We start from the raw sequence: 13685 nt of genomic DNA, 5'->3' as shown, positions 1-13685 counted from the left end.
ATCATTCATTTATTTAAAACGGAATGATTCCAAACAATAAGGAAGACTCGTAGCAAACATCATTCATTTATTTAAAAAAAAAAAAAAATTGAAACATTCTCATCATCATAGTTCAATCTATAAGGTCTTTTGTATGACGATTACAATTTTTAATGAATTTTTGGTTTGGTAAATTAGAATGTATCTCCAAAATTTCAGCGAATAATGAAACGTATCTATTTCGTTATAATATCCCACATTGAAACACAATAGCATGTATCAAAAGAAAACACATATTAGCAAATATGGCAGCAATGCTCTCAAGTTAGAGAGCTACAATGATATATGCATTTAATACAGGTATTTTCCGTAGAAAATTAAAAAGGGCTAAACATAGAGCAAATACACATGAATATGCAATTTGTTTACCTTATTTGCTAGCAACTAGCCCCTCTAGACAAACATCCAAACTCAAATTTAACAACACACATGAATATGCAACTTGTTTCCTTATTTGCGAGCAACTACCGCTTTAGACAAACATCCAAATTCACATTGAACATTGTTCTGTTCCAAATATAGATAATAGGCGACTGTCTCATAACTGAAATAACATAAAGGATAAAGGAAACGCTCAACCTCAGTAAACCGAAATAAGATGGATAAGGGAAACGTTCAACTTTACTGAGTTACTTTTTGGTAGGCAGAATGAGACTTGTCAACTAATAACATTAAATTCTGATTAATGTACAAATCATAAGAGGAATTAATATTGATACAATTTAATAGTAAATTTATCATCCAAAGCCCATACCAAAACTGTTATTGTCGGAAATATTCACATGCTATTTATATCTATGCCAGCCTTTTCGGATGCATAGATGCCAAATAGGGGGGAATACTCCATACGATACTCCGTTATATATCAGAAGAACAACTGCACAGCTTACCAGTTGTGGAAGTTGCCAAATATATCCTTACTGCAACTGGTGTATTAAAACCTTTCTATTCCAGGCCACTTATAACCATGTCTCAATTTATACATAATAATATAAGGGAGCAATGTCCATCATGGATTTCAACTGGAGCATAGGCAGGTTATCCATGAATGGACTACAGCTAAACCTCAATAAATAAAAAGCATCCTTTCCTTGAAAGGTAGCGAAACTAAGATGATAAAAAAACCTTGCCGCAAAGCATACTGGCATGACAAAAATCAACGAAGTATTCTTTGCAAACTGTGCATCTTCCCTACAATTAATACACATGAAAATGGTATTTGTTGGTATAATATTTAGCTAGCCTAATGGTACAAAATTTGAAGTCTGACCAGACACAATAGTAACAGTCCGTTGCTCTAGAGTGATCTTCTCTGACAACGGTGACCAAACAATCCTCAAAGCTGTCAGAGTGTCCAGTCCTCGTTCTCACTAGAAAGCCAAGAACAGGCAGGACTGGCAGAAAGTAATCATGACAATGATTCCAACCACACATCCGCCCAAATGTCCTGTTGCTCCATGACATCTTGCAAAGATGTTCCGATCAATTAACTAGTCCAGACTTCTAAATATTATAAAAAGGCTTTGCCCTGATTGGCATTTTCCCAACTTGGTCAAGAAGATTGATCGCACTGCACAGAAAACGTGACAGTGCCTAAAACTGGAACTAAGCAAGCCAGGCACATCACCTTGTATATACAATTAACAAGGCTCGATATTGCTAAAATTAGGAGAACCTTCCCACCTCATCCATGGAAAATACGTCAACCCAATCCTCAACACTACTTTGAGCTTTCACTTCCTCAGCTGTTATTTGTTATCAACTGTTGTGACTGAAGATGGTCTCCAGTGACTCCATTGTGCTGAGGCATTAATTTCTGGAGTGAGCGGTACTGAAGGCGGACACTTTCACCGGTATCGAGTACTCGAAGTAAGTACCTAGATGCAGCATTTTAATTTAGGATTTTTTGGTTACGAACCCTTGAATATTGGACGTAAAACAGCATTTCAACTTACCATCCATTCAGGCAATGAGACGTTACATATGCCTCCCTCCCAACAAATTTGTCTGGTGTACGCTTGTTCCCCTGCATAATTCAGCAGACAAATCCCTCAATGTTACTAAACTAGTAGGTTGCTACAAGCACTCCAAAACATGTAAGAACATGAACTAAATAAAATTTTCCAGGTGGTCTATAACCCACATCATCAGAAATTTGCACATTTCCAGGTCATTTCCTCATTTGGATTGAAGCAGATCTTGGTAAATTTTTACGGAGGAAGCATTTCAAAGCATACAAATGGATAAAGATTGTCAAAAGAAAAACTTGGTATCAGCTGCAACCGTCTCATCATGTTAAAGACATGCTAGAGTCTAGAACAAGGATAGGCCTTACGATATGAGTCATGACTCAACGATCTGTGTTTGACCATGTTCTTTACACTCACCGTCTGATGAAGGAAATAATAACATGCTTAATGAAATGAATGAAATAAGGTTCAAGTACGGAATCTTCACAATGTGCCGAAGTTCTGAAAGCAAAACCCATAATTTATCCAGACATTGAAACCATCAAACTATCCAAGTCCAAAGATAAAATTTATGTCAATTCATCAACTATGCAAAGAATCTAAAAAAGAAATAAATGAAAACATTAACTGTAAAGTACTTCTAGGGTGTAAACGCAGTAAACTTAAATGTAGCTAGGAATCTACAATTCAGTACATTGTTGGCAACTCACCAGAACTGAGTGTATAGAAGATATATTAACACTAATAAAAGATGAAAATATATATATTAGGATATACAAGAGGTGGAAATATTACAAAAAAACAGGAAATTGTAATTTAAGGGTTAACAAATTTTGTAAACAAAGGAAATTCTAACATGCTTCATGAAATAGATGTAGTTTCTACGTAGCAACATCTTCACAATGTGCTTTAATTCTGAAAGAAATCCATCCAAAAATGTTGGACATCAGTCCAATAATCTCAGACATGTAATCCTACGGGAATTTTTCCATTGTAAATTAGGAATATGAACAGATAGAAATGTGAGAAGATAGGAAAACCTCTTGGCAATTGAAACCAAAAGTCATGCATCTATTGTATTAAATATGGTTTTAAGCTTAATGAAAGGCATCCAAATCTAGTGTATCCCTAATAGTGGTATCAATTATCGAACCCTATTAGCTCCATGATTCTCTACTTGTATATGATCTACCAGATCCTGTAAAGAGCATCATTCCTCATTGTCTCTCTTTTCTTCAATGGAGTCAGCCCATGGGAAACTATGGTTCATGCATTAGGAACCTTATCCAATGTACTCCACTGTCTCACCGTAGCACTCGACCTGTTTCACCAACTTCGACATGTACCAACTCTCACTCTGTGCTGAAGAACCTTCCATTGTGAAGAAAGGGAAAAAAATCCAGATCCGCAGCCTCTGAACTAGACTACCGTTCCCAAAGAATTTCACTTTAATTGACAAAAATCTAGACTACTACTCTCAAAGGATTTCACTTAGCAGATGCAAACTAGGGTTCTCTATGTACCCATTCTATTTTCATTGCCATCTGTCTTCACACTCTTGTGGGCTGTATCTCCTATCTGAAATTCCACTCTCCCTGCCTGTGACTCTGATCTCCTTTGCTACATTGAGGCTATTGATTACATTCACACATCCATTTTCATGCAAAAAATTGCTTGGTTGGAAATTCTTCTGCACCCTGGGGACATTCATTTTCATGCAAAAAATTGCTTGGTTGGAAATTCTTCTGCACCCTGGGGACGACGGGCTTAATTCCATTTTTTTGTTCATATAACATGAAAACAAATAATGAAGGTGTACCTTCACTGTTGTGACACTCATTCTCTAGTAAAATTTTTGATTAACATATATGATCCAAGCAATTTTTACAACTCAGAGATTTATTTAAACCAGTAAATAATTTGCTGAAAACGCTGAATGAAAATACACTGGTACACCAAAAATTGATAGCAGAAACACAAGTAGAAAATCAATCACACAAAAGAAATTATAAAACCTACAATTTATCTATCACTTTTATTTCTCACAACAAACAAGAGCTCTGTTACAAGGAAAATGGCTCATAGAGAAATACAATTTTTTTACAGCAAATGGAACCTGGAAATTTGGCTCCCTGAAAACTCTGGATCTGCACCCATGCGGCATCCCTCTCTCCTAGTTGTCATGTGTGCAGACCCGGAGCAAGCTAAATTTATCTTAGCCATCACACATGCACTGTGCAGCCTCTGTGTGCATGTCCTCAGCTTGTGTGACTCTCCTAGAGATGGATCTTGACCCTCTACAAATTCTAATGCTCAACAACTCGTATGGTCTCAACCTCCACTGAGTTTTCTTCCTTGAAATTTCAGCTGCAAACTTTTCCTTCTCTTCAGCCTTTGATTCTCTCAATCCTCACTTGGGAAAATCTCTCTCAAATTTGCAAATCACTTGAAAATGTAATTGTCAGGCCAGGAGTAACTCCTCAAAATGAGATCTGTTTATTCACTTAGATTGCTCATAGTTATATACATGAGGAAGTGACTCTTGGGTTTCATCTCCTGATGGCTCTTCCTTTTCCATTACTTATTATTTACACTATTTACAACTGCTCACCCAAATCCCCATGATTAGGTGTCAACATTCCCCCCCTTAATCTGAAGGGATGTTGGTGAGTCCAAGCATCGTTCTGAATCTTTCAAGCTTTTCTCTTCCAAGTTCTTTAGTGAAGATGTCTACAATCTGCTCATTAGTGGAACAATGGCGTAGATGAATTGTCTTGGCCTCAACATGATGTTGAATCAGATGGTATTTTGTATTGATGTGCTTCATTTGATCATGGAACTTTGGGTTCTTGGCCAACTTTATTGCATAGGTGTTGTCAATCATCAATGGAGTCGAATGTACTTGTTTTACCTGCAAATCTTCCAAGATTTTCTTGAGCCACACAATTTCTTTTGTTGCCTCAGCTGCTGCCACATATTTTGCCTCTGTTGTGGAATCTGTTGGAACTGACTGTTTGTGTGATCTCTAGGAGACAACTCCTGATCCAAGATTCATAGCATAACTAGAAGTAGATACCCCAATTTATTTGTCTCCATCGAAGTTTGAATCAGAGTATCCAATCAAGTTGAAGTCGCCCACCTATGTATACTTGAGTCCAAAGTCTTGAGTTCCCTTCAAGTACTTTAGAACTACTCTTTTTGCAGCAAACCAATGTCCCTCACAAAGCTTTTGCATAAACCTGGAGATGATTCCAACAACAAACAAAATCTTTGGTCAAGTAGTAGTCAGGTAGTTGAGACTTCCTACAAGCTATCTATACTTTGTTGCATCCTCAAATTCTTTTTCTTCAATGGATGTGAGCTTTAGTTTTGTTCCATTGGAGTAGTTAGAGGATTGCATTCAATCATGCCAAACCTATTCAACAGATCTCCAATGTACTTCTTTTGAGAAAGGAATATAGACTTCAGATGTTGAGTCCAATACCAAGATAGTAATGAACATAGCCCAAATCAGTCATTTCAAAACCTTTACACAATTCCTTCTTTACGGATGAAATGTAGCTCTCATTGTTCCCTGTCATCAAAAGATCATCTACATAGACCACAAGATATACAACTGTTTTGCCAACTCAACTTTCTTGACAAACAAAGTTGCATCATCAAGATCACAATGTTTGAAATTGAATTTCAGAAGATGCTCAGTTAATTTTTCATACCAGGTCGTGGTGCTTGCTTGAAGCCATACAAGGATTTCACACGCTTGCATACTTTATGGTCATGTCCTTTCACAGCAAATCCTTCAGGCTGGGACATAAAAACATTCTCTTTTAGATCTTCATTCAAGAAAGCAGTTTTTGCATCCATTTGATGGACTTTCCAACCGTTCTGAGCTGCTAGGGCAAAGAGTGTCCGGATGGTAGCCCATTTTGTTGTGGGGGCAAAAGTCTCCTCATAATCGATCCCTTCCTTCTGTGCAAAACCTTTTGCCACAAGCCTGGCTTTGTGCTTGTCAAGTGAGCCATCAACTTTATTCTTGTTCTTGTAGACCCACTTGCAGCCAATTGGTTTTGTTCCCAATGGAGGATCAACCAACTTCCAAGTGCCATTTTTTATCAAGGCATCATACTCCTTTTGCACCGCTTCTTTCCATTCATCATTAGTAGCGGGTTCTTTGGAGTTGGTTCAAAATCTGCAGACAAATTCAATTCACAATCATAAGAAACATCCATATCAACAGGTGAATCAGAGTCATCTACATCACCTCCATTTTGTCGCGTTGAATTTCTTATTCCTGTCTTTCCAACCTCATTGGGATGAACACTTTCAAATGTCTTTGTCAGCCACTTTGGGGGACCTTTCTGAGATGGTCTAAGCTGCTCAGTTGATTGAGTTGGGACTGAATCAAGATTGAGTCTCCCAATTCTGTCAATCACATCACTCAAAGTATCATCAGTGATTGGAGTTTCATGCAGGGGAGAGAGTGCCTCAGAAGAAGATTGCACATGTTGATCCAGTATAGGAATCCCCCCTTCAAGATGTGGAATCTGATTATCAAATTCTTGAAATGATTTTGCATTTGCCAATCTATCCAAGCGATCAAGTTGTCGCTCAACAACATTGTCAGCTTTGGAAGATTCAAGAAAGATTACATCTCTAGATACAACAAACTTTTTATTAACTTCATCATAGAGACGATATGCTTTGAAAGTGTTTGAATACCCCAAGAAGATACACTTACGACTCCTTGAATCAAGTTTGTTTCTATGCACCTTTGGTATCAAAGCGTAACAAGTGGAACCAAAGACCCTGAGATGCTTTACCGAAGAAATGTGCCCATAGCACATTTCATACAGAGTCTTGTTTCTAATAGCATTAGATGGACATCTATTCTTTACATATACAACACATATAACTGCATCAGCCCAAAACATCAATTTTGCATTCTTAAAAAACATCATGGAGTGCACCATATTTAAGATTGTCTTATTCATTCTTTCAGCTACTTCATTCTGTTGAGGATTATAAGGCACAGTTGTTTGATGTTTGATCCCATGTTGGCGAAGATAGTTTTCAAATTCATGTGAAGTGTATTCTTTTCCATTATCAGTGCGAATAGAGCCAATATGAGATTGTGCATCATTTTCAATCCATGTACGAAAATTCTTAAATGTTTGAAGAGCATCAGATTTTTTCTTCAATAAATAAACCCAACATATTCTAGTGTAGTCATCAATAAATGTCATCATATATTTATTTCCATTTGCAGAAGGAACAGGCATTGGACCACATAACTCTGAATGAATGAGTTCAAGTTTTCTATGTGCTTTGGAATGTGAATCATGAAAAGATTGTTTGCTATCTTTTCCTAGAATGCAAGCATCGCATTGCTCAAGTTTCCTAGGAATTGTAGGCAAACCAGTAACACCATTTTTCTTCAACAAGCGGAGGTTGTCATAGTTCAAGTGTCCAAATCTAGCATGCCATAATAAACTTGATGGAAATGTACCTTCATCACAATGGGAATTGTATGAGAAATTTTGTGTACGAACAGAGGTACTTTGCAGCTTGAGAAGCCTTTCTTCTTCTATCCCCGTCATGACAAGTGAGTGAACTGATGCTTTTCTCACCTCAATATTGCCATCAAACATATCAATGGAGTGTCCTTGCTGGCAAATGTGGACCAAGGACAACAAGTTTCTCGTCAGTTGTGGAAGATACAAAAAATTATGCAAAAGAAAGTCTGGAAGACCAGGGAATTTGAGCCTAATTGGGTCAAGCCCTGATGGCTTGAGTTTTGATTTGTCTACATTGTACAAAGTAAATTGCTCCATCAACATTGTCAGTAAATTCTTCAAAAAAGTCGCTTCTAAAATTCATGTGCCAAGTCGCTCCTGAGTCAAGCAACCAATCATTTTTCCAAAAAGCAAGTGAAGCATTAAACAAGTCTTCATTTACTCCAAAATTACAATCCGCCACAACATAGTGAGTGGATTCAGGGGCTTTACCTCTCTCTTTGTCATTAGTTTTACCTTTGGGTTGATTTCTTTCCTGCTCATTTTTGTCCCAAGGCAACTTGCATGTGGATGCATCATGTGATTCGTCTGTATTGCAACATATGCAATGCAAATCTGACTTTTCTCCTTGAGAGTGTCTGGCCCCCCTGCCTCTGAAATTTCTTCTTCCTCTTCCTCTTCGACCACCTCTTCATATGGAAGAATCTTGAGCAAGATTCTTCTCTCTATGTGCAAGACACATAGCCTCTTCAAAAGATTGAGGAGTTGTCTTCTTCCCAAAAGCTTTCTCTCTCTCACCAAATTTATTCACAAGGGAATCAAAGGTAATTTCTTTGAGGTTTGCATTTGCTTGCAATAGCTCAAGATAATTTGAGTAAGTGGGATAAAGTGCCTTGACAAAAGCTATCAGAGGAATGTCCAGTTCAACATTAGCGACTTTGATATCATGCATAATAGATTTTACTTCTGATGCAAGAGCAAGAGGATCATCATTTTGTAATTCAAGGCTAAACAATTTAATCATGAGTTGGCCAACTACAAGTGCAAAGTGTGAGTCATAGAGTTCCTTCAGTTTTTGTAAGGCTTCGAAGGCATTTGAAAATGGCGAAATATGGCGACTCACCTCTTCATTTACTAATGTTGCAATCAAGGCATAATCCTTGCTATTCTTATTTTCCCAAATGACAAATTCCTTGTCAGAGGTAGGCTTTTCTAGTTCTTTGTCTCCTTCACCAACACACTCCTTTCCACAACTCATTAAAAATGAGAGTGTGTTTGATTTTCCGCGACCATTCTGGATAGTTCTCCTTCCCGTTGAGAACCACTCCCACAATAGATATCAATGAATGCATTATAAAATCTGTACTGTGGGAAAAAAAATACTTCTGCTGCAAAATTTTACTCCTAATGGTAAAAAATAATATGATTATGATATATGAAAACAAAGGTATTATGTGAGGGAGGTTTATATGGGGAGAGGGTTAAATGGGGGAGGGATTATATGAGGGAGGCCCCACAGTTATGACTGTCGGGAGACTTTATACCACAACAAACAGTGATATATATGGAGTTCAAATACCACAACAAATTCAAATTTCAATACGCATTAAACCGGACAGTATTAAAGTATGGAATATATGCAGGGAGTCAGGTGGGGCAACGTAAATATATCCAGACAAAGCATGTGGACAACATTATTATGACAACGTGTGTTATTATCAACTGGGCAGTCGTGTGAAGTTAACCAGACAATGTTCAACGTAATACAAAAAACGGTGTATTAACTGGATAGGAGGACAACGTTCAACGTAACCGGGCAGCGTTCAACATATGAAGGGTATGGTGATGGCGGTATAGGAGCGGGAGGGAGAAACCGGTGTTTAACCATGCAGAGGTATAGAGAGCGGATGGAGAGGCCAAGGCCAAAGTGTGGATTTAGGGAACAGTGAATGGTATATTACGCAATCACAATCAACACACCATCTTACAGGGGGTCGACGCATCGATCCAACACATCTCTCAATATACAATGCATGCAACAGTGCACAACACAGTCAACATATATGCACTTTATCTACCACTTATACCACCAACATAGTCCCCTACACACAACGCAATCACCATATACGCAGAACACAGTCAATATATATATATATATATATATATATATATATATATATATATATATATAAAGGAGTGGATATACCTTTCAATCCAAAGAGGAGATTAAGACAAGTATCACAACTCTCGTCAAAGTCGAAGGAGAAGTCCGGGCAGTGCTACCACACCGAGACACTTGTGGCAATAGAACAAGAGTCATTTGGACCGGTCAATGGAACCTTCAGTCGGGACGAATTTGCAGGAGGGAGTTCGACTGTGCGACGGAGGGCCGAGAGAGCAGTGTTTGGAGGTTGCGTTTGGGAGCAAGCAGACTAGAAATATAGCACACCTCCTTGCAACGTTTCCACAGAAGATTCAAAACCACACCGTAAACTCAATAATGCATGAAACCCAACGTTTAATGCACTAGTGCATTCAATAATGCATGAAATTTCGCAGGGATTTGAGAGAGATGTCAGTCTGCAAAGGATGCAGAACATGGGCAGAATAGGCAGAATGGGAGTTACAAAGTAGAGAGGGAAGCCAAAAATGGCGCTGGCTCTGATACCATGTCAGGCCAGGAGTAACTCCTCAAAATGAAATCTGTTTATTCACTTAAATTCCTCATAGTTATATACATGAGCAAGTGACTCTTAGGTTTCATCTCCTGATGACTCTTCCTTTTCCATTATTTATTATTTACACTATTTACCACTGCTCACTCAATCCCCATGATTAGGTGTCAACAGTAATGTATCTTCGTCCTTCTCTTAGGTTGTTTTTATCATTCTTCTTTGTGCTAGATCACTAACCCTAATCACCAAAGTGATAAATAACTAAGATTAACTCCTAACCTACTTGAGATCAATGCTTGAGATGTAATGTAGATCACTAAGTAAATAATTTACTTTTCCTTAGAAAACCTTAGCCCAAAAGCCAACATTAATCAACTAACTCATTAATGTTCTTTTCCTAAATTCAATATCATAATACACACTTAATCAATATGAGCAATCTCCTAGGAAGGTCAGGTCTTGGACTACTCCTGCATGCTTGATAGTCTATGCAGAAATACTTGTCTGCTGCTACTCCAGCTTCTCCACGACATCAAAATCTCAAGGATTTGTGCAACACAAAATATCCATTACATGGAAAGGAATATATTCTACTTAGTTGTATGGTTTGAGTGGGCATAATGGTTAAGAATATCACATTCCTTCTAAAAGGTCGCATGTTTAAATCTAGGGGGCGTACAGTATATACACCTCCATAGACTTTGGCAGTTCAATTCCTTCTCAAAGGCGACTCCCTTGTCTCATAGACAAACGGGTCTCATATACCAATTTCGTGTTTGTTTTGAACGTGACCTTAACATGGGACCTTAAAATTAGTTTGGTGTTGATTTTGTAGTGCTAATTTAGACAAGTACAATTTTCTGCCACTGATAATTACTTCCAATGATATACAGTCTTACATTAGCGTATTTCAAAACATCATTAAGAAATTACAATCAGAAAATTCAACTGTAAATACAATAGAACAGTAAAGATCACAGTAGAAAATCCATGCACAGTAAACAACAAAATTTTTCACATGGGAAACCCAAACTCAAGAAAACCCATCAATCTTTTCCAGGAAAAAATGTTCAATTCAACAAAAGTACAATCTGATTTTCCAATCAAACTTGGTCAAACCTGCACAAACAAGCTTAAATTTAGCCTCCTGTAATTGCGCTTTTTCCAGGAAAAAATGTTCAATTCAACAAAAGTACAATCTGATTTTCCAATCAAACTTGGTCAAACCTGGACAAACAAGCTTAAATTTAGCCTCCTGTAACTGCCCTCAAAATTTGGTCAACCCTGAGTCAAACATGTCGAATTTTGGCTTGTTGTTGCTACCCAGAATCTTGATCAAACTGCCCAGGGATTCAGTCAAACTCTCGATCAAACTCCACCCAGAAATTGGTCAAATTGCCTCAAAATATTCTGTCAAACTGTGCCCAGAAGACTTAGTCAACCACCAGAAAACTCGGTCAAATAATGGTCAACACTGGTCAAAGTTTGATCTTCTTCTCTCAAAACTCTGTCAAACAGTGGTCAACAACGGTCAAAGTTTGATCTTCTTCTCTCTCTCTTTTGCATGTGTGAAAAAAAACAAATGATTTTGTGATAATCCGAATTAGTACCAAATGAGGGAGGTCAAATGTGAATATAAACCGCAGCTACCCAAAAATCAACACTCCCTCTTAGCTAGGGAGGAATTCACCTTGACTTCCTCTGATGTCCTCTTAGATAAACAATCTCCATCCCAAGAAAAGATTAGATGATCCCACTATGTTAATGTATCCATCCACTAGTCATCCACTAGCCAAATACCCTATGACCAAAGCAAACACAAGACTACTCCTAGGCCATCAACTATCCAAGTCATCACTTGGAACCAAGTTCGTATCCCTAACCAATGGTGAAACCCTGAGACAATTTCCCATTCCTTCATGTCATCACATGATACTTGAATGATAAAACACTTTCTCGATGCTATGGGGCACTCCCTCTACCCGCTAGACAAGTGACCCTTGGCGATATGGTCGGAACCTTCTAACTAGGCAGCACTACAGGCCCTGATGCTCTCTGGCCAATCTCCCTAGCCACATTACATGGCTCCTAGTCAATACCCTTAACCTGGGAGAATATCTGCCCTTGATGTTACAACATCAACACTACCTCTAACCAAGGGAAGCATTCTTAACCATTCCAAACTTGTCCCTGAAGTAAACAAACTTCATCTGGGACAGAGGTTTTGTGAGAATGTCAGTAGCCTACTCGTTTATAGAAATATATTAGAGCCTCATTGCTCCTTTCTGTACCATGTCTAGGTACTTGATCTTAATGTGCTTCGACCCGTCATCATGGTCATCTCCAACACCTGGTCAAACAATCTTGTGAGCAACTTCTGAAGCTACAGTACACAACTCGCCAAACTAATAGCAATATGCTCAACCTCTGCAGTGTCGAGTGCGACAAAAGTCTGCTTCCTGCTCATTCAGGATATCATAGCAGAACCCAAACTAAAGCATCATCGTGATGTGCTTTCCCTGTCTTCTGCACTTTACCCAATTTGAATCTGTATATCCTTGCAATTGTAGTTCATCATTTGAGACATATCTCAATCCATATCCAACTATACCATGCTAGTACCTCAACACATGTTGTGCCGCATGCCTCAACTCAACCATAAACTAACCGGCTCCCTTCACTAAATCTATCATCATAGCTACTTTCCGGTCACCCTGACTAGGTGGTTCCTCTGACACAAAAATAGATCTTGTTGTGGCAATTCTAGCTACTCTCTATGCTATTACTGCTTCCTAGTCACTAAAGCATATTTGTTGTCTGGCATGGTCCACTCATATAAGGCATATTGCTCTTAGAGACCTCTCGGCTTTGAGCATCTAATCTGACAATCTCAATCCCATGACATCCACTTGGATGATTAATACTTCCACTTTTCCTGATTGTTTGTAGATTGTGGGATCCACCAAATCTGAATCAGAGCTTCAAATTGGTCACCATGGGAGTGTCTATGGACTTGCAATCCAACATCCAAAATCTCTAAAGGATTTCAATAGTATACTTCCCTTGACCAAGGAAGTAATGCAACAAACCTAGATCCTTCATCTCGAACTCAGAGGTTAACTCCCTCTAACGCAATGCTTGATTGCTCCCTATCACAAAAGCAAATCCTCTTGCCCATGTTGCTCCCTCTATCATGTGAGTCTTGTTTTCGTTAGAAACAAGTCATATAATAACAAGATCAACCAAGACTCATCAGATATCCATCACTCTGAGAATATCATGCTCGAGGTCCGTACAAAACTTTCTTCAAACTACAAACATGAGAGTCCCTCTCATGTACCTAAAGGCCCTAAGGTAGCTCTATGTACACTTCTTCCTCAATTACCCCATTGAAGAAAGTGGTCTCTGCATCCATCTGCTGCAATTTCCATCCCATAATAGAAACAATGCAAATAATACTTCTAATAGAAGTGTACTTGGCCACTAGA

At 38.3% G+C, this 13685-nt stretch overlaps 1 protein-coding gene across 1 annotated transcript in view; it reads right to left on the bottom strand.

Moving 5' to 3' along the window:
* Window positions 1-969: 969 nt before the first annotated feature.
* LOC149233081 (RING/U-box superfamily protein) overlaps window positions 970-13685 on the bottom strand; it is a 142972-nt gene continuing 130256 nt past the window's right edge. The window contains exons 11-12 of the mRNA XM_089379686.1: window positions 1995-2065; window positions 970-1916 (exon numbers count right to left, since the gene is read on the bottom strand). Coding sequence (XP_089235812.1) covers window positions 1781-1916; window positions 1995-2065 — 207 coding nt within the window. The 3' untranslated portion in view covers window positions 970-1780. The remainder of the gene's footprint in view (window positions 1917-1994; window positions 2066-13685) is intronic.

The sequence above is a fragment of the Pinus tabuliformis genome, chromosome J, assembly GCF_031772625.1.
Source record: "Pinus tabuliformis cultivar Carrire ecotype Pingquan chromosome J, CPIR1, whole genome shotgun sequence".
Lineage (NCBI taxonomy): Eukaryota > Viridiplantae > Streptophyta > Pinopsida > Pinales > Pinaceae > Pinus > Pinus tabuliformis.
The sequence above is the reverse complement of the archived record's forward strand: the minus strand, read 5'-3'. Positions and strand labels throughout refer to the sequence as shown.